The sequence below is a fragment of the Heloderma suspectum genome, chromosome 3, assembly GCF_057233095.1.
Source record: "Heloderma suspectum isolate Gila_16-S chromosome 3, 16-S_ref, whole genome shotgun sequence".
NCBI lineage: Eukaryota > Metazoa > Chordata > Lepidosauria > Squamata > Helodermatidae > Heloderma > Heloderma suspectum.
Window position 1 is genome coordinate 107,725,998 of NC_139460.1, and position 23,256 is coordinate 107,749,253.

Genomic DNA, 23,256 nt, shown 5'->3' on the forward strand with positions numbered 1-23,256 from the left:
TTGCAGTCCAAGGCACTCTCAGAATTTTCCTCCAACACCACAGTTCAAAAGCATTTATCTTCCTTCGCCCAGCCTTCCTTATGGTCGCAGCCATAGGTTACTTTGAGGAATACCATTGCTTGAACTATGCAGACCTTTGTTGTCAGTGTGATGTCTCTCTCTTAACTATTTTATCAAGATTTGTCATTGCTCTCCTCCCAAGAAGTAAACATCTTCTGATTTCCTGGCTGCAGTCAGAGTCTGCAGTAATCTTTGTGCCTAGAAAGACAAAGTCTGTCACTGCCTCCACGTTTTCTCCCTCTATTTGCCAGTTCTCAATCAAGCTGGTTGCCATAATCTAGGTTTTTTTGAGGTTTAACTGCAACCCAGCTTTTGCACTTTCTTCTTTCACCTTTGTCATGAGGTTCCTGAGCTCCTCCTCGCTTTCAGCCATCAAAGTGGTATCATCTGCATATCGGAGATGGTTAATGTTTCTTCCAGCGATTTTAACTCCAGCCTTGGCTTCATCAAACCCAGCAGGTCGCATGATGTGTTCTGCATACAGGTTGAATAGGTAGGGCGTTGTACAACCCTGCCGTACTCCTTTCCCAATCTTAAACCAGTCCGTTGTTCCGTGGTCTGTTCTTAGCGTTGCTACTTGGTTGTTATACAGATTCCTCAGGAGGCAGACAAGATGACTTGGTATCCCCATACCACCAAGAACTTGCCACAATTTGTTATGATCCACACAGTTAAAGGCTTTAGAATAGTCAGTAAAACAGAAATAGATGTTTTTCTGAAACTCCCTGGCTTTCTCCATTATCCAGCAGATATTGGCAATTTGGTCTCTGGTTCCTCTGCCTTTTCTAAACCCAGCTTGTCCATCTGGCAATTCTTGTTCCATGAATTGCTGGAGTCTACCTTGCAAGATCTTGAGCATTACCTTACTGGCATGTGAAATAAGTGCCACTGTTCGATAGTTTGAACATTCTTTAGTGTTTCCCTTTTTTGGTATGGGGATATAAGTTGATTTTTTCCAGTCTGGCAGCCATTCTTGTGTTTTCCAAATTTGCTGGCATATGGCATGCATCAACTTGACAGCATCATCTTGCAAGATTGTAAACAGTTCAGCTGGGATACTGTTGTCTCCTGCTGCCTTGTTATTAGCAATGCTTCTTAAGGCCCATTCAACCTCACTCTTCAGGATGTCTGGCTCTAACTCAGTGACCACAGAGTCAAATCTATCCCCGATATTATTATCCTTCCTATACAGATCTTCCGTATATTCTTGCCACCTTTTCTTGCTCTCTTCTGCTTCTGTTAGGTCCTTGCCATCTTTGTTTTTGATCATACCCATTTTTGCCTGGACTTTACCTCCGATGTTTCTAATTTTCTGGAAGAGGTCTCCTGTCCTTCCTATTCTATTATCTTATTCCACTTCCGCACATTGCTTGTTTAAAAATAATTCCTTATCTCTTCTGGCTAACCTCTGGAATTTTGCATTTAATTGGGCATATCTCCCCCTATCACTGTTGCCTTTTGCTTTCCTTTCTGGGGCTGCTTCCAGTGTCTCAGCAGACAGCCATCTTGCCTTCTTGGCTTTCTTTTTCTTTGGGACGTTTTTTGTTGCCGCCTCGTGAACAATGTTGCAAACTTCTGTCCATAGTTCTTCCGGGACCCTATCTACTAAATCTAGTCCCTTAAATCTATTTTTCACCTCCATTGCATATTCACTAGGAATATTCGTGAGCTCATATCTAACTGATCTGTGGGTCTTCCCTATTCTCTTTAGTCTGATTCTAAATTGTGCAGTAAGAAGTTCGTGATCTCAACTACAGTTAGCTGCAGGTCTTGTTTTTACTGACTGCATAGATGTCCGCCACCTGTGGCTACAAAGGATGTAGTCAATCTGATTTCGGTGTTGACCGTCTGGTGAAGTCCATGTATAAAGTTGTCTTTTAGGTTGTTGGAAGAGAGTGTTTGTTATGCACAGTGAGTTGTCTTGGCAAAATTCTATCAGCCTATGTCCCGCTTCATTTTGTTCTCGCAGACCATGCTTGCCTGTAATTCCAGGTGTCGTTTGACAACCTACCCTAGCATTCCAGTCTCCTGTAATGAAAATAACATCTCTTTTTGGCGTATTATCCAGTAAGTGCTGCAGATCCTCATAGAACTAATCTGCTTCTGCTTCTTCAGCATCTGTGGTTGGGGCGTATATTTGGATCACTGTGATGTTAAATGGTTTAACCTGAATTCGAATTGAGATCATTCTATCATTTTTTGGATTGTATCCAAGCACTGCTTTAGCCACTGTATTATTAATTATGAAGGCTACTCCATTTCTTCTGTGGTCCTCTTGCCCACAGTAATAGATCTGGTGGTCATCTGATGTGAAGTGGCCCATTCCAGTCCATTTCAGTTCACCGACACCCAAAATGTCTATATTTAATCTTGACATCTCTCCAATAACCACATCCAATTTGCCTTGGCTCATAGATCTTACATTCCAGGGTCCTGTGGTGTGTTGATCTTTAGAACATCAGAGTCGTTGTTTATCACCAGCACCGTCAGCCGCTAGCCGTCCTTTCAGCTTTGAGCTAGCTGCATCATCACATCTGGGGCCAGTTGAATTTATCCTCTGTTCCTTCCCGGTAGCATTTTGACCATCTTCTGACCTGGGAGTCCCATCTTCTGATGGTATACCGACATATCTCTGGTTGTACTGATCCATTTAGTTTTCATGGCAAGAATACTGGGGTGGGTTGCTGTTACCTTCCCCAGGGTAAGTAGTATGTGTTATTTTTTTTCCTCAGGATATAAATGTGTGCCACATTATATAATTTATAAGAATGAAATTGTGCTTATATTGCTTAGTTATATCCGTCACTAGGTCTGTGATCATTTATCTGGTGTTCTTGCCAGTTTCTATGGTAGGAAGAATGGTATCTAGCCTAACTTTTTATTTAAATGTCTGATTTGTAGGATTGACTGTTTTCAACAAGATTAATGAGATATAGTTGGTCAGTTCGACAGTTAAGGAAACATGACTGTAAGCTGTAGTACCATGACTATAACAATCTCTTTCTAATATCCTTTATAGCAGGGATGGGTAACTTCAGATGTTTGGGCCTACAACTCCCCAAATCCTTCACCATTGGCTATGCTGACCAGGATTGATGGGAGTTGTAGGCCAAATCATCTGGAGGGCCACAAGTTGCCCACCCCTGCTTTAGAGATAGGAGTACCCACTGAAACATTCTGGAAAATGTGAAACTTGTTTAGGAAAAATTGGGGCCAGAAATACATGAGAATTTGAAGTCATGCAAGGTGTAACAATTGCTGGAATGTGGTGGCGGTGGTATTATTGTGCAACTGTAAGTCATAACAATATGAAATTAAAAGTTATATAAAACAAATTGTACAAATTTGTTCAAGTTGTAACAATCTCTGATATATGCAAGACCTGATATATAGTGGTCCATATAAATAAAATTATTTGGACCCCCCCATCTATGGAGGCTTCCATATACTAGACATTGTTATCCACTACATCACTCCAGATTCTCTATTGGTTTTCATAAGGTACTAAATTTGAATAAAGATAATGTATCCTAAATAATGAAGTCCATGTTGGGATAGGGCCTGGATTATTTTGTAAACTCATGACAGGCTATACCAATCTGCTGTATATTTATTGCAACATGTGCAAACTCTTGGAGTGCGACTCATATGTTTAAACACAGGGTAATAACCTAAGGTGATTCTGTGGATTGTACTAATTTACTGCTGATAAATTTTCAGTGTTCACAGCTTTTCTTCCCGGCAGAAATAAATGGTGTAGTGGATGGAAGTATTTTATACGTGATCTTACATATACGATCTTACACCTATTAACAAATCTTCCTGAGATGTGTGTGTGTATGCGTGTGTGTGTGTATGCGTGTGTGTGTGTGTTTGTATCTATTAACATGCTCTAGTATGTTTTTTAAGGTGTAAGAAGTCATGAATAAAGCTCGGAAAAATATACACTGGCCAGGATCCAAAGAGCACATTTAGGGGCACAAAAGTTTTGTTTGACATGCAGCCAGGAGGAGGGTGTGTCTTGTTACACAAGAGAAGTCCAGAGGCATCAGATTTCCCGATCCCCCCGGTGTACACACTCAGGCAATCTCGACACAGGACACCCAAATCAGTGAGATTTCTTTATTGCAGGAAATCCCATGGCAAAAGCTTAATGGTCACACTCTTCAGAAATCATATACAGTCAGGGCCAGAAATATTGGAACAAGGATAACTGTTTTGGCAGTTGGCCTCTGTACACCACCATATTGAAGTTGAAAGGAAACACACACAGATGGGAGTAAAGTCAGGACTTTCAGCTGTAATTCAAGGGGTTCAACAAAAGTGGGGCACTAACCATTCAGGAAGGACAGCCAGTGGCATACACACACACACATCGTTGGTGGCTCATAAGTAATGGAACAAATGGCTGACAAGCAGCTGCAGTAAAGGCCTGGCAAAGCATCTGGAAGGAGGAAACTCAGCATTTGGTCATGTCCATGGGTTCCTGACTTCAGGCAGTCATTGACTGCAAAGGATTTTCATCCAGGTATTAAAGGTGATCCTTAAGTTTGGAATGATGTTGGTTTGTTCCATTACTTATGAGCCACCAACGATGGCGGGGGGGGGGGGGATATGCCACTGGCTGTACTTCCGGAATAGTTAGTGCCCCACTTTTGTCGAACCCCTTGAATTACAGCTGGAAGTCCTGACTTCGCTCCCATCTGGGTGTGTTTCCATTCAACTTCAATGTGGTGGTGTACAGAGGCCAACTGCCAAAACAATTATCCTTGTTCCAATATTTCTGGCCCTGACTGTAGCTGAGGGTCAGTAGCTATAGGCTCTATGTAATTCCAGAAAAGTCCAAAGCTAAACACTACTACTTTGACTGAGATCCTCATCGACGTGGTTTCCCAGTTGTCAGTCTCCGTGGTTATGAACACAAGGGAAGGGACTTTGGATTCCTGGATACCTAACCAAGGCAATCCTTTCACAGGGTTCCAACCCTGAACATGGAAAGGGAATGATTCCTGGGATGAACCCATCAGGCAATCAAGGGATAACTTCTTGAAGGGCCTAAACAAAACATAGCATAGAGAGTCCAACTTTGAATCTTTTGTTGATAACTCCAGGCTACATGGTCAAGGCCTATCAAGATCAAAGGAAGGGTAAACCCAGACACGCAGGGAGTTTCGTGGCACCGCTTTCACATTGGTAACTCCACACTGCATGAGTCCAGGCAGAGGAAAGTCCAAAAGTTATAGATCAACCCCAGCCTTCCAGTATGCTGTGCTGACGACAAACAGACATGCACAATCAACAACGATGACAGTTTAAGTCTATGAAAAGCCTCACAGTACTTTTCATGGCAAGTCCTTAACAATCCAAAGCTCCAGTCCATGTGCAGTGTGCCTTCAAAAGTCCAGACGATGATGGATCCAAACAGAGAAGGCTTCAGTCAATGAACATGAGATGTTCCTAATAAAGGCTCTTTGCCTTTGCATCAGCTTAAAAGGGAAGGTGTGACTGTAAGACACACCCTCCGGATCCCTTGATAGTCAAGCGCCTTTAGCCTTTCAGCAAGGCCCCTGTCTAAACAGGGCATAACTGCTCAGCCGTCCAGCACTGACGCTTCAACCTGGGCAACCTTTCTGCAAACCCCACCCCACCTCTGTCAGGTCGTCACAGATAGCTTCCAGCCTCCCTGCCAAGGCCAGACCAGTAGGGTTGGTGGAGAATTTCTCCCCGAAACTTCGGGGGGCCGAGCGCCAACGTGTTCGGCCCCCCCGAAGAAGTTTCGGGGAGAAATTCTCCGCACCCCCCCCCCCCGGGACGGGACTTATCTTTCCCGAATGTCTCTCCCGGCAGCGGTTCGTCGGGTCCTTCGTCAGGGGCGGGGGCGGCAGCCGATCTTTCGACCGGCTGCCACCGCCGCCATTCCAATAAAACTAAAAAAAAAAAAACCGCCCCCGTGATAGGCTACATGACGATTAACGTAGCCTATCACGGCTAGATTTGCAAAGTCAGCCGTGATAGGCTACGTAAATCGTCACGTAGCCTATCACGGGTGACTTAAAAAAAAAACCACGTACGGCTAATGGCGGCCCCCATAGGGAGCCGCCATTCGCGTTCCTTATTTGGTCGCTGTAGTCTATGTAAAGATTACGTAGACTACGGCGAAAATAAGGGCAACGCTATTTGCGTTGCCCTTATTTTCGCCGTAGTCTACGTAAAGATTTACGTAGACTACAGCAACCAAATAAGGAACGCGAATGGCGGCTCCCTGTGGGGGCCGCCATTTGCGTACGTGCTTTTTTTTTTTTTAAAGTCACCCGTGATAGGCTACGTGACGATTTACGTAGCCTATCACAGCTGACTTTGCAGATCTAGCCGTGATAGGCTACGTTAATCGTCACGTAGCCTATCACGGGGGCGGTTTTTTTTTTTAAACTTTTTATTTCGCGGGCGAGGCGCCTCCTCCCCGGCCTGAATTTCGGCGAGGCGGGAAGCCTCCTCCCTGGCCTGAATTTCGGCCGGGCAAGGCGGGAAGCCTCCCCCCCCGGCCTGAACTTCGGGGGGAGAGCAGCGAAACGCCTCCCCCCCACCGCGAAAAGCTGCGAGACCAGGTAAGTGGCTTTCGTGCACCCCTACAGACCAGCAAGTGGACAGGGAGGTATGTGACTCCCCCTGGCTGTGCTTTGAGAACCCTGACAGTGATAAGCTCACACCAGTTCTGACATTTCAGAGGCAGAATAGGCCCAAGCCCTTCCAGGCTACTTCTAATCAAATCTTAGCTATAACCTACAAGGCCCACTGCAGTGCTGAAGCTGAGCCCTGACAGGGGGCCCCTTTGGTGCGTGAAAGTAGTTGCCTGCTTCTTTGCATCTTTGCTCCTGGTAGCACCTCAAGACACAGTGGTTTATCTTCATTTATTTGGTTGTTAGATTGATCACAATTGTGAATTTTAGCTGACAAATGCATCTGTTGTGCCATCTTTTGTGCCAGAAGATGAACAAGTGTTTACTCACGGTAGGCTAGTTTCAGCTTGTGAATTTATCATGGCGTTAGTATGAGAATATTAATTGGTTCCTCTCTCTAGGTACACTTTAAGTTTCCTTAACATTAAGCTTGTAAGCATACCAATGCAAGCATAGTGAAGTTGTAACAATACATTTGATCCTTGGCTTCCTAATGAGTGTGTCTGCAGTTTCATTATAAATACATGAATATTTTTTATTTCATCTGTGTACTTGCTGCTTGATTCTTGTACTCATATTTCACAGTTTCTCTCTTTTTAATAATTTTCTTTCTGTTTTGTGTGTTTTTTCTTTAAAATATGCATACCTCTATGATCTTCATTTTCCCATAATGCCCCATTACAATTTGGAGTAGGCTGGAGTTGCCAACCACAAAGCTTTTCTACGAGTACAAGTACCTCCAGAATACCACAGTGGTGGTATGATGGGAAAAGTATGTATCGTTTTTTTGTATTCCACTTTATGTTTTATAAGTGATGCTATATACTTCTTCCTGTCACATGCTTTTGAAAGCTTTCTTGTGTGTATATTTCAAGTTCTCTTTGTTTTAAAATGGTGTGTAGCCTTGGAGTAGTCAGTATTATTTACCTTACATCTATGCCCACGTCTTACAGTGCTGGTAGGTATCATGAGAAACCCTGGGTGAAATGGGAGGAGCCCACCGTGATGCTGCTTCCTCTTTTGTCCATTTTTGGTGATGCATTTCCTCTTCTTTGGCAAATCATAAATGGCCACCCTACTAGTATTGTCCCAGTTTCCCCAGCTGACATGGGGGAGAAGAGCCACCGTCCATCTTACTGGGAAGGACCTGCGCTGCAGTGTCCCCTATGCTATCAGTGTAACATAAGGCACCTAAGTTGTCATATTTTTGATTTAGTGGGAAATACTGATATATGCAGACTGCTAAAATATATCTTCATTGTAAATAAGACACTTAGGTGACCACATAATAGTTGTGGCTTTTTTAAAAAATGAAACCAATCATGTTTTTACCTGGTATCGAAACATTCCTTGGTCTTTAACACTACCAATAAATTGAAGTCTTGAGCATGCTCCCATAGGCAATGTATTTGGTAACTCTGCAAGTCATTTTAATGAATGGTGTTTCTCTGTCCTTTGCAGTTATTTCTAATGAATGGTGCCTGCCTTGCCTTTGCTGAGCAGTTTTTAAAAATTTATATCTTTATGTTAATACAGTGGGTAGCCTTTGACTCAACAATGTTCCGTATGAAAGCTGAATTAGGTACCTTTAGTTTTCTCCTTTTATAGTTACACAATCTCCTGCCTCCACACACACCCCTCCACATTTGAACATGATTGTTTAAATAGTGAAGTGTTTCTTTATGCTTGAATTGTAGATATTTCCTGTTGAGTGTGAAAAAGACCTGAAAGCTTTACCTTCTGTACACTTTCTTTGCTTTACTTAGGATGAAGGCTTTTAGGCTTAGGACCAGAGTATATAAACAACTGCCTTCTCCTGCATGACCTTGCCTAGCTATGGCCTCAGGCCCAGTTTCCTACTCCATCCCCATTAACTGAAGTAAGGTGGTTAGCGAACAGAGATGAGGCCTTTCAAGTTGTAGCACCTTGTTTATGGAACTCCCTTCCCAGTGAGGATCACCTAGCACCATCTTTATTTTCTTTAGTTCCCTTTTGGCACCAGGTTATTCACCTTGGTCTTTTAATGCTGTTTTTAGTGCTATAATGCTGCTTTTAATTGTAATTAACTGCTCTGCTTTTATTGTTTTATAAGTTGTTATTGGGGTTTTTTTGTTTTGTTTATTTTTTTAGTCACTACAAGAGCTTTGTCAGCTAAAAGTGAAGGCAACCCCCACCTAAATCGTGCAAAATAAATGTGAACATAGTAAGATATGCTAGCTCAGCTTTCCCTGACCTGGTGTCCCCCAGGTGGCTGGCTGGGGACAATAAGATTTGTACTCCAACACGTCTGGAGGGCATGAGATTGGGGAAGGCTGTGCTAGCTAGTGCTATTTTTATAGTAACAATATGTGATTAAAATTTTCATAGACTGTATCTCCAATCCGAACTTTAAACCCCACTCTTTAGCCTAAGGGCTCTCAAAGCAAATCACAAAAATTTAAGGTACAATAAAATATTAGAGCAACATAAAATAAAATTTAAAACAGACCCACTATCATGCTGGGCTAAGAACACAAACCCAAAACAGAAAAAACTAAAACAACTTGGTGAATAAAAAGTTCTCCACCTTGTGCCAAAAAGACCTCAAGGTTGGCACCCGGTGAGCAGTCCTGGGAAGTACATTTTCAAAGTGGGGTGTCATCTCTCAGAAGGCCCTGTTTTGGGTCATAACTTGCCTTAGATCCATATATAGGGGACCATAAGAAGAACCTTCATGAGAAATGCCGGGTTGGATGAATCAGAGGTCGGAATTAAGATTGCTGGGAGAATTATCAACAACCTCCGATATGCAGACGATACCACCCTAATGGCAGAAAGCGAAGAGGATCTCAAGAGCCTCTTGTTGAGGGTGAAAGAGGAGAGTGCAAAAGCTGGTTTGAAACTCAACATTAAAAAAACGAAGATCATGGCATCTGGCCCCATCACTTCCTGGCATATAGAAGGGGAAGAAATGGAAGCAGTGACAGATTTTACTTTCTTGGGCTCCAAGATCACCGCAGACGGTGACTGTAGCCATGAAATTAAAAGACGCTTGCTCCTTGGGAGGAAAGCTATGGCAAACCTAGACAGCATAGTAAGAAGCAGAGACATCACCTTGCCGACAAAGGTCCGTCTAATCAAAGCTATGGTTTTCCCAGTAGTAATGTATGGCTGTGAGAGCTGGACTATAAGGAAGGCTGAGCGCCGAAGAATTGATGCTTTCGAACTGTGGTGCTGGAGAAGACTCTTACGAGTCCCCTGGACTGCAAGGAGGTCAAATCAGTCCATCCTAAAGGAAATCAACCCTGAGTGCTCATTGGAAGGACAGATAATGAAGCTGAAGCTCCAATATTTTGGCCACCTAATGCGAAGAGAAAACTCCCTGGAAAAGACCCTGATGCTGGGAAAGACTGAAGGCAAAAGGAGAAGGGGACGGCAGAGGATGAGATGGCTAGATAGCATCACGGATGCAATGAATATGAACTTGAGCACGCTCCGGGAGAGAGTGCAGGACAGGAAGGCCTGGCGTGCTATGGTCCATGGGGTCACGAAGAGTCGGACACGACTGAACGACTGAACAACAACAACAAGAAGAACCTTAGAGTAAAATTGTAACAACCAGGCAGGTTCATGTGGGAGAAAGCAGTTGTCAGGGTCCAGATGACAGCATCCCAGTCTGGTCTGATAATCAGGGAGGAGCCTGACCTCATGACTGCCAGTGCCTGCTGAAGCAAGAATATCCTGGTTGCCGCAGCAGGAGAGGCCAAGCCAGAGCTAGCAGGGGAGATAAAAGTGTCAGGGAGTCATGGTTCTATTGCCACGGCAATGGAAACGCTTCCTCTCCTGCCAGAAAGCCTGGATGCGTGGGTAGGGGTGGTCAGGGGCTAGCGGTCCTGTCAAGCCTATAGCAACTTGTAGCCAGCTGTTCCCAAACTAGCCAGCCCAGAGTGGATCATCCCAGAGTCCTCTGGCAGTATAGAAAGAGCTGAGGGCAGGAGGAGAGAGCTCAGGCACAGAGGAGGACAACAATGGGTGCCTTGGCCCCTGCTTTTGAGGCCCAAATTAAGGCAATAGTGGTACCGGGCAGCCCCTTCCTTCCACAGTGGTTCCTGTTACGCTGCTCCAAAGTTATTTATGACTCTTAAAGGTTAACAACAGAACTCTGAAGTTATTCAGAAACGGACAGAGAGCCAGTGCAATTGTTTTTAAGACTCGTTAGAGATGTTCCACAGGCCCAAGTAGCAATACAGCTACTGTATTTGAACCAACTGAAATTTCTGAACGATCGTCTAACGCGACCACACATACATGCGCTTGTGGAATCCAGATGGGATATTACCAGAATATAGATAACTGCAGTCATCCTTTCTGTCTCTTTAATAATAGAAAGAGCTCTGCAAAGATTTGCGTGCACAGAGCTGCTTCTTCCAGTTCCTTTTATCACAAAGTTAAACCTTAGATTCATCCGGATAACGTCAGGCAAATCTAGAAATGACATACAAATGAAGAAAGTAAAAACAAACATAAATAACATAAATTCAAGAGTTTCCCCTTTTTATAGAAAAAACATTGCATAATATGGATGTACTTCTCAGTGGAATACAACTAAGTAAACCAACTGCAGTAGTTTGAGACAGCATTTTTAGCTATCCGTTTTGGGTATTTGAGCCTCGTGTGGCACAGAGTGGTGGGCAGCAGTATTGCAACCGAAATTCTCCCCACGACTTGAGTTCGATCCCAGCGGAAGCTGGGTCCCAGGTAGCTGGCTCAGGTCGACTCAGCCCTCCATCCTTCCGAGGTCAGTAAAATGAGGACCCAGCTTGCTGGGGGAAAGGTAGTCATGACTGGGGAAGGCAATGGCAAACCACCCCACTACAGTCTGCCATGAAAATTCCAGCAAAAGCAGCGTCCCTCTAGGAGTCAGCAATGACTCGGTGCTTGCACAGGAGGAACCTTTCCTTTCCTTTTAGGTATTTATGTTCTCTCACAAATGCAGGAGAAGCAGAGCAAAAAATAAACTAATAAATGGCCCAGAAGCATCAGAGCAAGAATAGTTAATGGCTTTTTCCATTCTTGCAACAAGCACTATAACTCAATTTCCTCTGAGTAAAGCCATCAAATTACCTACCTTATGGCGTTTGTTCTTTGGGATATATATTTTTAAAAAATCCTTTCTCTGGGGAATGTGTATGTAAAGGTTTTAAATTATTGTTTTACTCTTAAAACCTTTGCTACTTGAAGTTTGGGAGTTGGAGAGAGGAAGGTAATGCAGTTCTTCAGTTATGGGGAGACAGGCCTACACTATCCACGCCAATTTGAACACTGGGGGAATGGATGTGCCTGTTGAGCCAGATGGTGCCTGCCCATACTTACTTCATCTTAATCTCAACTCCTTGTGTTTGAAGATTTTGGAAACTGTGAGCTAGAAATGGATAGCGCAGTTTACATGGGATGCAGCGCATAAGTTAGTCTGGCAAAAAACTTGGTCACACAGACATTTTTGTAAACGCACTCCCTGCTTAGCACTGGATTTGGATTATAATATATGCTTCTGGGAAGATGTGCTCTACTTTTCACTGTTGTTTGTCTACCCACAGGTGTTGGTCATGCATACTTATCATTATAACTGCTTTTCATTTCCAGTTTCCATGTTCAGATACTGTATAAGAGTGAAAAATCCTTTTCTCCGCAACACCTATCAGTATCTGCCAATATATATGGCAGATGCCCCAGAAGTGACAGAATAAGATCCCTGTGGTGGTAGCTGGTATTACACCATCCTAACTGCTGATGTGTTAGAATTGGACAGATACTTATCATCTTGTTAACAGTTTTCTATAGCCTCAGAAGTGTTCTATACATTCGGGGGGGGGGGGGGGGGGAGAACGGCATGGCTCTCATGGGACTTAATGCATAGCAGGCTGAGGTCTTCATGTTTAAAAGCTTCCCTGTGTTAAAAACACACACAGGTGTATGCATAACTTCTGAACATGGGAAGCTAATACATCAGGGAGAAGGTTAGTTCTGTGACATACTAGCTTTCTTTGGAAACACGAAGGTTTTGATTGCTCCCCCACATCAGTCATGTACATTCCCCCTGACAAAATGTCAGCGGTGATATCCCATGTGACTTTCCATTACAAAAATGCTTATGATAGCAGAGCATGTAGATCAATCCTTAGTGCAGAAACAGTTCTCCCTGAATTGGCCGTGCCATTCCAAATATGCAGGTCTTCCTCACAAGGAAGGGGAAGCACAACTCTTCAGATTAAATTGGTGGCTGGGACAAAAGGTCTGGCAAATACACTTTTACCTATTAAGTTCTCTGCCTCACCCAGGGTAGAAGCATGCTTCTGTACTCCAAGCTGTTCACACATTTTATTTTCCTTGTTTAAAAACAAAACAGAAACCTCTTTTATGGGTCTGTAGCAGTCTTAAGGCAGTTCTGGAGGAGCAGTGAAGAGCACCTTGAAGGTCTGACACTCAGTGAGGTCACTTTAAAAAGGTGTGAGTGCTGGGGTGCTCTGACACTTCCAGCATAGAAATCCCAGGAACAGGCAGCAGAGCTTGACTTGCCAGAAGTCACTTGACTTGCCAGTGGTGCACTTAGGTAACTATAGACTCTGGACTTAATGGTCCTACACTCCTTCCTCCTTTTTATATGGCACTGGGGCTGTTCACACAACACGCTGACCCACACTCAGTGGTTGAGGGTGGGTTGTTTTGAACCATGGGCTATCGTGTTGTCTGAATGCAGCCAGGATGGCTTGTTAACCATGCAGTGTGGCTTATTTTCTCAAACAAGCCACCTTGAGAACCCATGGTTTGTTGTTGGGTTGTTCAGGGTGGTTAACATGGTTAACAAGCCAGCCTGGCTGCATTCAGACAATACGATAACCCACCCTGCAGAAAACATGCTGCATTCAGACAACACGCTAAGCCACAGTTCAACAAACAACCCACAGTTCAAAACAGCCACACTCGACCAGTGAGTGTGGCTTAGCGTGTTGTGTGAACAGCCCTGTTGTGTATTACTTCACTCACTTCAAAATGTGGTAAGCCAGCCCTGCTGCGATTGGTGGCTCTCCTGCTCATTCTGCTGTGTGGGGCCCTCAGCTTCTGCCCCAGAGCCCTATCTGAATGCACCATTGAACCTATTTTGGAATAGGCCTGGCTGTGTATGTGAATGTGTGTGCTTTCTGTACAGCTTTAGGGCTGACTGTATGAGAGAGAACTTTTGGCATTGCTATAAGTCATCTTTGTACTAGATATGCCTCTGCAAAGGCTCCTTCTGTGTGTTGGTGAGGGAATAAAATAGAGATTTGGAACAATAAAGGACTGAAGAGCTATATCAGAATTCCCTTTTCCTTAAATTGCAGTATATTCATTTTTGTAATACACACAGGGAACATTAGCTATTGGGTGGATTTAAAGTATAACAAATAAATAAGGGTTGTTTGTTTTATCTGTAAAAATAAAGCAAACCATATATAAAATATATATGTTGCTCAGTCATTTGTCTCTTTTCCTTTATGGTGTTTGGCTGAGAGTGCAATCCTACGGCCGCTAGACAGCGTCTAGACGGCCATAGGATTTTTCGGTTTCTGGGAACCTGACTCCCTGCTCTCTCCCCCACCGCCTCTTAGGTGGCATGGTTCATCACCAGCTCCACACTCATAAGAGCACCGTGGAGTGGGCAAAAGGTGGGCATTCTTGGGGGAGGGGAGGGGACCGTGGAAGTGCCGTTATGATGCTTCCTATGCAGTGTCTGACCTCTCCCCCACCCTCGCTTCAACATGCCCTGGCTAGACAACCAAAATCGTCTAGCCACAAATGCAGGGCAGCCGACTGTCCCCATAGGATTGCACTTTAAGTGGATAAAGAAACTTTGTCTGAGAATAGTAAGGTATGTGTGCATAGGATTGTAGTCCCAAATCTCTTCACTATTATTAAAGTGGCACCATTAACTACAGTGAACATTTAATTTGGGTTTCCTCTTAACAAGGTTTTGCTTATTTATCTTCAAACCCTAGTTTTAAATCTTGGTTAACTGAACTAAATGTTCATACTGATGTAAAACTGGGCCATGGTTAAGACCAACAAGAATTTATGCAAGGGCCAGAGGCACAGTCCCATCATGTGTCCTTAATTTCTTAATGATGATTAAGAGATTAACAATGCAATCCTATGCATTTCTGTTCAGAATCATTTATCATGGAGTTCAATGAGACTTAGTTCCAAGTAAGTGTTTATCAGATTGCAGGCTAACAATATTAAATCTGCACAAACCCTATGAATTGCACCCTTAGGGCGCAGTCCTATGGGGATAGGCAGCCGCCTCCGAACTTGGAGGTGACCACCTATCCAATGCGGGGCAGGAAAAGCACGGAGGGGACAGTTCCCTCCGCGCTTCTCCTGCCCTGCATTTGCTGTCTAGCTGCGGGAAGGTGGAGCAGGGGAGGAGGCTGCTGGATGACACATAGGATGTGTCGTACCGGCATTTCCACCTTCCCTGCCCCGGAACACACACACCCCCCCCCCGGAATGCCCCATTTTGGCTGCTCTGCACTTTTCTTCTGAGCCCAGAGTGCGGGGCTGTTCCACACAGCCTGCAAGGCAGTGCGGAATAGGGGGAAGGTCGGTTCCTCGAAAACCACTTACCCTATGGCCGTTTAGCCGCTGACTAGCAGCCATAGGATTGTTCCCTCTATAAATTAATAAACATTTCCTCATAGGAAGGCCCAACATTTTTAGACACTCTACATAGAAACTTACCTTTTAACATTAGGTAGGTATAACATGATCCCTGGCTCTATTGGTAACCCAGGTATTTATATGCCATCTGTTTAAACTTACTAAGGCTGCAATTTCATACATATTTAGACAGAAAAATTCCACACAACTTTTTCCTGCCTAAACATGCATAGCATTAAACCCTCAGTTGTTCTATTCAGGTCTGCCATGTTGTATACTGATTACGTATCCTGTGTATTAATAAAACTCTTAAAGTCTCAGAATCCGAAAGGAATGGTTATAAAAGTTGAGCAATTTTTAGGCATTAATAGAGATTTTCAAAACTGTTTGAAATTGTGGAGTTTTGGAGCACAAGTTCTACATATGCTTATTTTTTTTTACTTTCATGATAAATGCTAAGATAGTCACTATTCACTATGGATAGCTATATTGGTCTTAGATTTTAAACTGAGGATTTGAAATGTGCATGGGTGCAGAAAGTTCTGCCTATGTTGTTGCCTGTTGTTTGCGCCTTGTTTCCTAAAAGTTTCAGTTTGAGATTACTCATGAGTATAATTGTTGTTGTTGTTGTTGTTGTTCAGTCGTTCAGTCGTGTCCGACTCTTCGTGACCCCATGGACCATAGCACGCCAGGCCTTCCTGTCCTGCGCTCTCTCCCGGAGCGTGCTCAAGTTCATATTCATTGCATCCGTGATGCTATCTAGCCATCTCATCCTCTGCCGTCCCCTTCTCCTTTTGCCTTCAGTCTTTCCCAGCATCAGGGACTTTTCCAGGGAGTTTTCTCTTCGCATTAGGTGGCCAAAATATTGGAGCTTCAGCTTCATTATCTGTCCTTCCAAAGAGCAGTCAGGGTTGATTTCCTTTAGGATAATTGTTGCTTTGTGCTAATATATTGATCCCTTGTCTTCTTTAGGCTTCAAGTGGCAATTACTACTTCATTCCATACATTATAACACCTTGCGCTGATTATTTTTGTTGTGAAAGTGATGCCCAGCGGAGAGCCTCTGAATACATGCAACCTAATTGGGACTCCATCCTGGGGCCTCTCTGTGTTCCGCTGATGGACAGGTTTATCAACCTTCTGAAGGACATCCATGTCACATCATGGTAATTTTTTATGACTCTTTGGCCTTCTTGCTTACTGTTTTTTTCCAGGGTGTGTTTTTTTTAAACAAGCCCCAGAATCTCTAGGAACTATAGCTCTCCCCTGCCTAATGCATTGGACATGGTCTTAATTTGATCCTGTATCTCCCTCATGCAGCTGTTATGGTAAGCTAGCCATAGGAACTCATTATTATCAGTGAGTAGAATCAGAGCTGCTGACCCAGCCCTTGGGTGAAGAAGGGGGTATAAATAAAGTTAATATGAATTTCAAAGCCCATGGTTGAAACTAGTATCATTCCAGGTGGTTCATGTATGTCAGTCCTGTAGGGCTGTAATTTTAGCCTGCCACACCTATCTATATCTGAACATATCTCTCAGTTATCAGTGAGAGGCTTCACACTTCTCTTTTTTGAGTAGTGAATATTATTTGTAAGATTCACTGTGAGTTGCAGTACTGATTTGCTGGTGGGAAAACTCTTGCTTGCTAATTAAAGAGACACTCAGGAGGTGAATTCCAGAAGAGAGAAAAGGAATTACAAGCTGATGATGAATTAAGTTTTGATCATGTGTATCATTAATCCTGTGTTATTGTCCACTTATTGATGGACACCAAGTATATTCCCACCAGAAAATCAGTACTGGAACTTGCAATGAGTTTTACAAATAATATCACCCATTTATATTTTATCTCTTAATGCACACCAAGATAGTTATTGCCTGTTCATTACATGTCTTATTCAGCATTCTTTTGTTCTGATTTAAAATGTTTTGTTAATCACAAAACATTTTTCTGTTAGTCTGGTACTATGAACATATAGCAAGAGATTCCCTTTCAATAAGTGGCATGCACTTACCACAATTCCTATTCATCTCATACCATGGTAACAGAAGAATAAGTGCTTTTGTATATGGTTTTAGACACTTATCAATACAGTGTTCTTGAAGCTTTAGCCAGTTACCTCTCTTCTTAAGAAGCCAGTATGGCAGAACAAAGTATTACCTTTCAGAGAGACAATACAGTTTTGCATTGTGCTGTCCTTATTATTAATATTTATAACCTACTCCTTACTTTTAGAAAACTCAAAGTGGTTCACATGGAGCTCATAGTTGTTCCATTTTCAGATCTGCTCAGTTTCTATGCTATTACAGTAGTGCTCCCAGACCATTCGCTGGAACTGTTCCCATTAAAGTTAATCATGACTAAGCCCAATTTGGAACCAATGGAATAAGTTTAACTTACAGTGCAAGCCTATGTTGTTGTTGTTGTTGTTCAGTCGTTCAGTCGTGTCCGACTCTTCGTGACCCCATGGAACATAGCACGCCAGGTCTTCCTGTCCTGCACTGTCTCCCGGAGCGTGCTCAAGTTCATATTCATTGCATCGGTGATGCTATCTAGCCATCTCATCCTCTGTCGTCCCCTTCTCCTTTTGCCTTCAGTCTTTCCCAGCATCAGGGTCTTTTCCAGAGAGTTTTCTCTTAGCATTAGGTTGCCAAAATATTTGAGCTTCAGCTTCAGTATCTGTCCTTCCAATGAGCAGTCAGGGTTGATTTCCTTTAGGATGGACTGATTTGACCTCCTTGCAGTCCAGGGGACTCGTAAGAGTCTTCTCCAGCACCACAGTTCGAAAGCATCAACCCTTCGGCGCTCAGCCTTCCTTACAGTCCAGCTTTCACAGCCATACATTACTACTGGGAAAACCATAGCTTTGATTAGACGGACCTTTGTCGGCAAGGTGATGTCTCTGCTTCTTACTATGCTGTCTAGGTTTGCCATAGCTTTCCTCCCAAGGAGCAAGCGTCTTTAAATTTCATGGCTACAGTCACCGTCTGCGGTGATCTTGGAGCCCAAGAAAGTAAAATCTGTCACTGCTTCCATTTCTTCCCCTTCGATATGCCAGGAAGTGATGGGGCCAGATGCCATGATCTTAGTTTTTTTAATGTTGAGTTTCAAACCAGCTTTTGCACTCTCCTCTTTCACCCTCAACAAGAGGCTCTTTAGATCCTCTTCGCATTCTGCCATTAGGGTGGTATCATCTGCATATTGGAGGTTGTTGATAATTCTCCCGGCAATCTTAATTCCGACCTGTGATTCATCCAACCCGGCATTTCTCATGATATACTCTGCATATAAGTTAAATAAGCAGGGTGACAATATGCAGCCTTGTCGTACTCCTTTCCCAATTTTGAACCACTCAGTTGTTCCATGTCTTGTTCTTACTGTTGCTTCTTGACCCTGGTACAGGTTTCTCAGGAGACAGGTAAGGTGGTCTGGTACCCCCATCTCTTTCAGAATTTGCCACAGTTTGTTGTGATCCACACAATCAAAGGCTTTAGCATAGTCAATGAAGCAGAAATAGACGTTTTTCTGGAATTCTCTTGCTTTCTCCATGATCCAGCGAACGTTGGCGATTTGATCTCTAGTTCCTCTGCCTCTTCGAAACCCAGCTTGTACTTCCGGTAGTTCTCGGTTCGCATACTGCTGAAGCCTAGCTTGTAGGATTTTGAGCATCACCTTGCTGGCATGTGAAATGAGCGCAATTGTACGGTAGTTTGAACACTCTTTGGCGTTGCCCTTCTCTGGAATTGGAATGTAAACTGGCCTTTTCCAGTCTTGTGGCCACTGTTGAGTGTTCCAAATGTGTTGGCATATTGAGTGCAGCACTTTAACAGCATCATCTTTTAGGATTTTAAATAGCTCAGCTGGAATACTGTCATCTCCGCTAGCTTTGTTGTTAGTAATGCTTCCTAAGGCCCACTTGACTTCACTCTCGAGGATGTCCGGCTCAAGTTCCGTGACCGCACTATCATGGCTATCAGGGACATTCAGATCTTTCCTGTATAGTTCTTCTGTGTATTCTTTCCACCTCTTCTTAATCTCCTCTGCTTCTGTTAGGTCCCTGCCTTCTTTGTCCTTTATCATGCCCGTCTTTGCGCAAAACGTTCCCTTGAGATCTCCAATTTTCTTGAAGAGATCTCTAGTCTTTCCCATTCTGTTGTTTTCCTCGATTTCTTGGCATTGTTCATTGAAGAAGGCCTTCTTGTCTCTCCTTGCTATTCTCTGGAACTCTGCATTCAGTTGGATATATCTTCCCCTTTCTCCCTTGCTTTTCGCTTCCCTTCTCTCTTCAGCTACTTGTAAAGCCTCCTCAGACAGCCACTTGGCTTTCTTGCATTTCTTTTTCTTTGTTATGGATTGAGTTGCTGCCTCCTGAACAATGTTACGGACCTCTGTCCATAGTTCCTCAGGCACTCTGTCTATCAGGTCTAATCCCTGAAATCTATTCCTCACCTCCACTGCATATTCATAAGGGATATGATTTAGGTCATACCTGAATGGTTTAGTGGTTTTCCCTACGTTCTTCAATTTAAGCTGAAATTTTGCAACAAGAAGCTCATGATCTGAGCCACAGTCAGCTCCAGGTCTTGTTTTGACTGACTGTATAGAGCTTCTCCATCTTTGGCTGCAAAGGACATAATCAATCTGATTTCGATATTGACCATCTGGTGATGTCCATGTGTAGAATCGCCTCTTGTGCTGTTGGAAAAGAGTGTTTGCTATGATCAGCGTGTTCTCCTGGCAAAACTCTATTAGCTTTTGTCCTGCTTCATTTTGTGCACCAAGGCCATGCCTGCCTGTTATCCCAGTGATTTCTTGACTTCCTACTTTAGCATTCCAATCCCCTATGATGAAGAGGACATCTTTTTTTGGTGTTAGTTCTAGCAGGTGTTGTAGGTCTTCATAGAACCGATCAACCTCAGCTTCTTCGGCATCAGTGGTTGGGGCATAGACTTGAATTACTGTGATGTTGAATGGTTTGCCTTGGATTCATACTGAGATCATTCTATCGTTTTTAAGATTGTACCCCAGTACTGCTTTTCCCACCCTTTTGTTGACTATGAGTGCTACTCCATTTCTTCTAAGGGATTCTTGCCCACAGTAGTAGATATGATGATCACCTGAATTAAATTCGCCCATGCTTGTCCATTTTAGTTCGCTGATTCCGAAGATGTCGATGTTCAATCTTGCCATCTCATGTTTGACCCCCTCCAGCTTACCTTGATTCATTGATCTTACATTCCAGGTTCCTAAACAATATTGTTCTTTACAGCATCGGACTTTCTTTTCACCACCAGGCACATCCACAGCTGAGTATCCTTTGGGCTTTGGCCCAGCCGCTTCACTCTTTCTGGCGCTACTTGGAAATTCCCTCTGCTCTTCCCCAGTAGTATATTGGACACCTTCCGACCTGAGGGGCTCATCTTCCGGCGTCATATCTTTTAGCCTTGTGATATGTTCCATGGGGTTTTCTTGGCAAGGATACTGGAGTGGGTTGCCATTTCCTTCTGCAGTGGACCACATTTTGTCAGAACTCTCTGCCATGACCTGTCCGTCTTGGATGGCCCTGCACGGCATAGCTTATGGCTTCACTGAGTTACGCAAGCCCCTTTGCCACAACAAGGCAGTGATCCATGAAGGGGCAAAGCCTATGTATGGTTACTCAAATTAAGTTGCATTGAGTTCAATTTGGCTAACTCTTAAGTACGTCCGTAGGATGGTAGCCTGTCATTGTTTTCAATGGGACTTGGTCATTACTGACTTTAGTTGGGGACATTGGGCTCCTTCACACCGGGCTTTTATCCCGCTATGGAGATTGCTTAGAGAAGTTTGCAGGTCCTGTACACGACGCAGTCCTCATCCAAGGAACCTCCTGCTCTTTGTGAGCTCTATTGCATTGTTTTCCATGACCAGGAAAGTCCGGCATTTTCCCTTCTCTCGCCATGGACTCGACAAAAATGAGGGTGTACAGTTTAAAGTCGCTTTTATTTCAGATAAAACAACACTGCCACCTAGTGGCTTTGTGATGAAACACATAGATCTCATTGAGAACTTTAGGGGTTTTTTTAAAGCCACATGGAAAGGATCTGATCTGATCCCACAAAGATTCCGGAAGCACAAGCCCCAGGTAATTTGCAGGATTTTTAGCCTTGTGTGATGAAGCCCAGTGACTGCGTTCAGTTACCACTCTTTTGAAGCTGGTAATAATGCTTCCATTAATTTGAAATAGGGAGAAGAAACTTGTGGCCCTCCAGATGATGTTGAATTCCAAATCCCATCAACTAGCCATGCTATCTGGGCCTGATGGGAAATGAAATACAACAACATCTGGAGGGTCAGGGGTTCCCCACACCAGTTAAAAAAAAAAACAGAAGTAGCAAAATGTCTTCTATCAATCTTTTCTACTGTTCTTTCCTACTATTTACACTGTAAATACGATACTATTTACAGATACAGATCATACTTGGATGAGTCAGAAATTGTATTACAGTGAATCATAAACCAATAAATGCATCTTGGTTGTTTGTATATATAATCTGTACAAGAGAGAATTTCAGATTTTTAAAAAATATTGCTGATTTGTAAATAAAGTATGTCAAACTCAATAACAAAATTAAAGAAAAAACATCTTGGCAAATGGGAAGCACAACCTTGAATATGCTAGGTGGAATATTGAACTGTACTGTTTCTGTTTGTACACTACTACGTTAAATTGAGTTAAATTACTTTAACACATTGCATGGTCAGCAGAACACTTCCATATGCATCAGGCCCTTTTTGTCATGCTATTAGGATACTTTGCATGTGGTACAGGTACATTTGATTATACAGCAATTTCCATTCCTATACATAGTGATCAGTACTTGTTGTTGTTTTGTCGTTCAGTCGTGTCCGACTCTTCGTGACCCCATGGAACATAGCACGCCAGGCCTTCCTGTCCTGCGCTCTCTCCCGGAGTGTGCTCAAGTCCATATTCATTGCATCAGTGATGCTATCTAGCCATCTCATCCTCTGCCGTCCCCTTCTCCTTTTGCCTTCAGTCTTTCCCAGCATCAGGGTCTTTTCCAGGGAGTTTTCTCTTTGCATTAGGTGGCCAAAATATTTGAGCTTCAGCTTCATTATCTGTCCTTCCAATGAGCACTCAGGGTTGATTTCCTTTAGGATGGACTAATTTGACCTCCTTGCAGTCCAGGGGACTCATAAGAGTCTTCTCCAGCACCACAGTTCGAAAGCATCAACCCTTCGGCGCTCAGCCTTCCTTATAGTCCAGCTCTCACAGCCATATGTTACTACTAAGAAAACCATAGCTTTGTCAGCAAGGTGATGTCTCTGCTTCTTATGATGCTGTCTAGGTTTGCCATAGCTTTCCTCCCAAGGAGCAAGCGTCTTTTAATTTCATGGCTACAGTCACCGTCTGCGGTGATCTTGGAGCCCAAGAAAATAAAATCTGTCACTGCTTCCATTTCTTCTCCTTCCATATGCCAGGAAATGATGGGGCCAGGTGCCATGATCTTCATTTTTTAATATTGAGTTTCAAACCACCTTTTGCACTCTCCTCTTTCACCCTCAACAAGAGGCTCTTTAGATCCTCTTCACTTTCTGCCATTAGGGTGGTATCGTCTGCATATCTGAGGTTGTTGATAATTCTCCCGGCAATCTTAATTCTGACGTGTGATTCATCCAGCCCGGCGTTTCTCATGATGTACTCTGCATATAAGTTAAATAAGCAGGGCGACAATATGCAGCCTTGTCGTACTCCTTTCCCAATTTTGAACCAATCAGTTGTTCCATGTCTGGTTCTTACTGTTGCTTCTTGACCCTCGTACAGATTTCTCAGGAGACAGGT

General features: G+C 43.4%; 1 protein-coding gene across 2 annotated transcripts in view; it reads left to right on the forward strand.

The window, feature by feature from the left end:
* MAP3K15 (mitogen-activated protein kinase kinase kinase 15) overlaps positions 1 to 23,256 on the forward strand; it is a 116,122-nt gene that overhangs the window by 22,044 nt on the left and 70,822 nt on the right. The window contains exons 4-5 of one of the 2 annotated variants that reach the window (XM_084844049.1): positions 7,432 to 7,509; positions 16,383 to 16,576. In XM_084844049.1, the coding sequence (XP_084700175.1) occupies positions 7,432 to 7,509; positions 16,383 to 16,576 (272 nt within the window). The remainder of the gene's footprint in view (positions 1 to 7,431; positions 7,510 to 16,382; positions 16,577 to 23,256) is intronic. The other variant, XM_084844050.1, reaches the window with a different exon arrangement.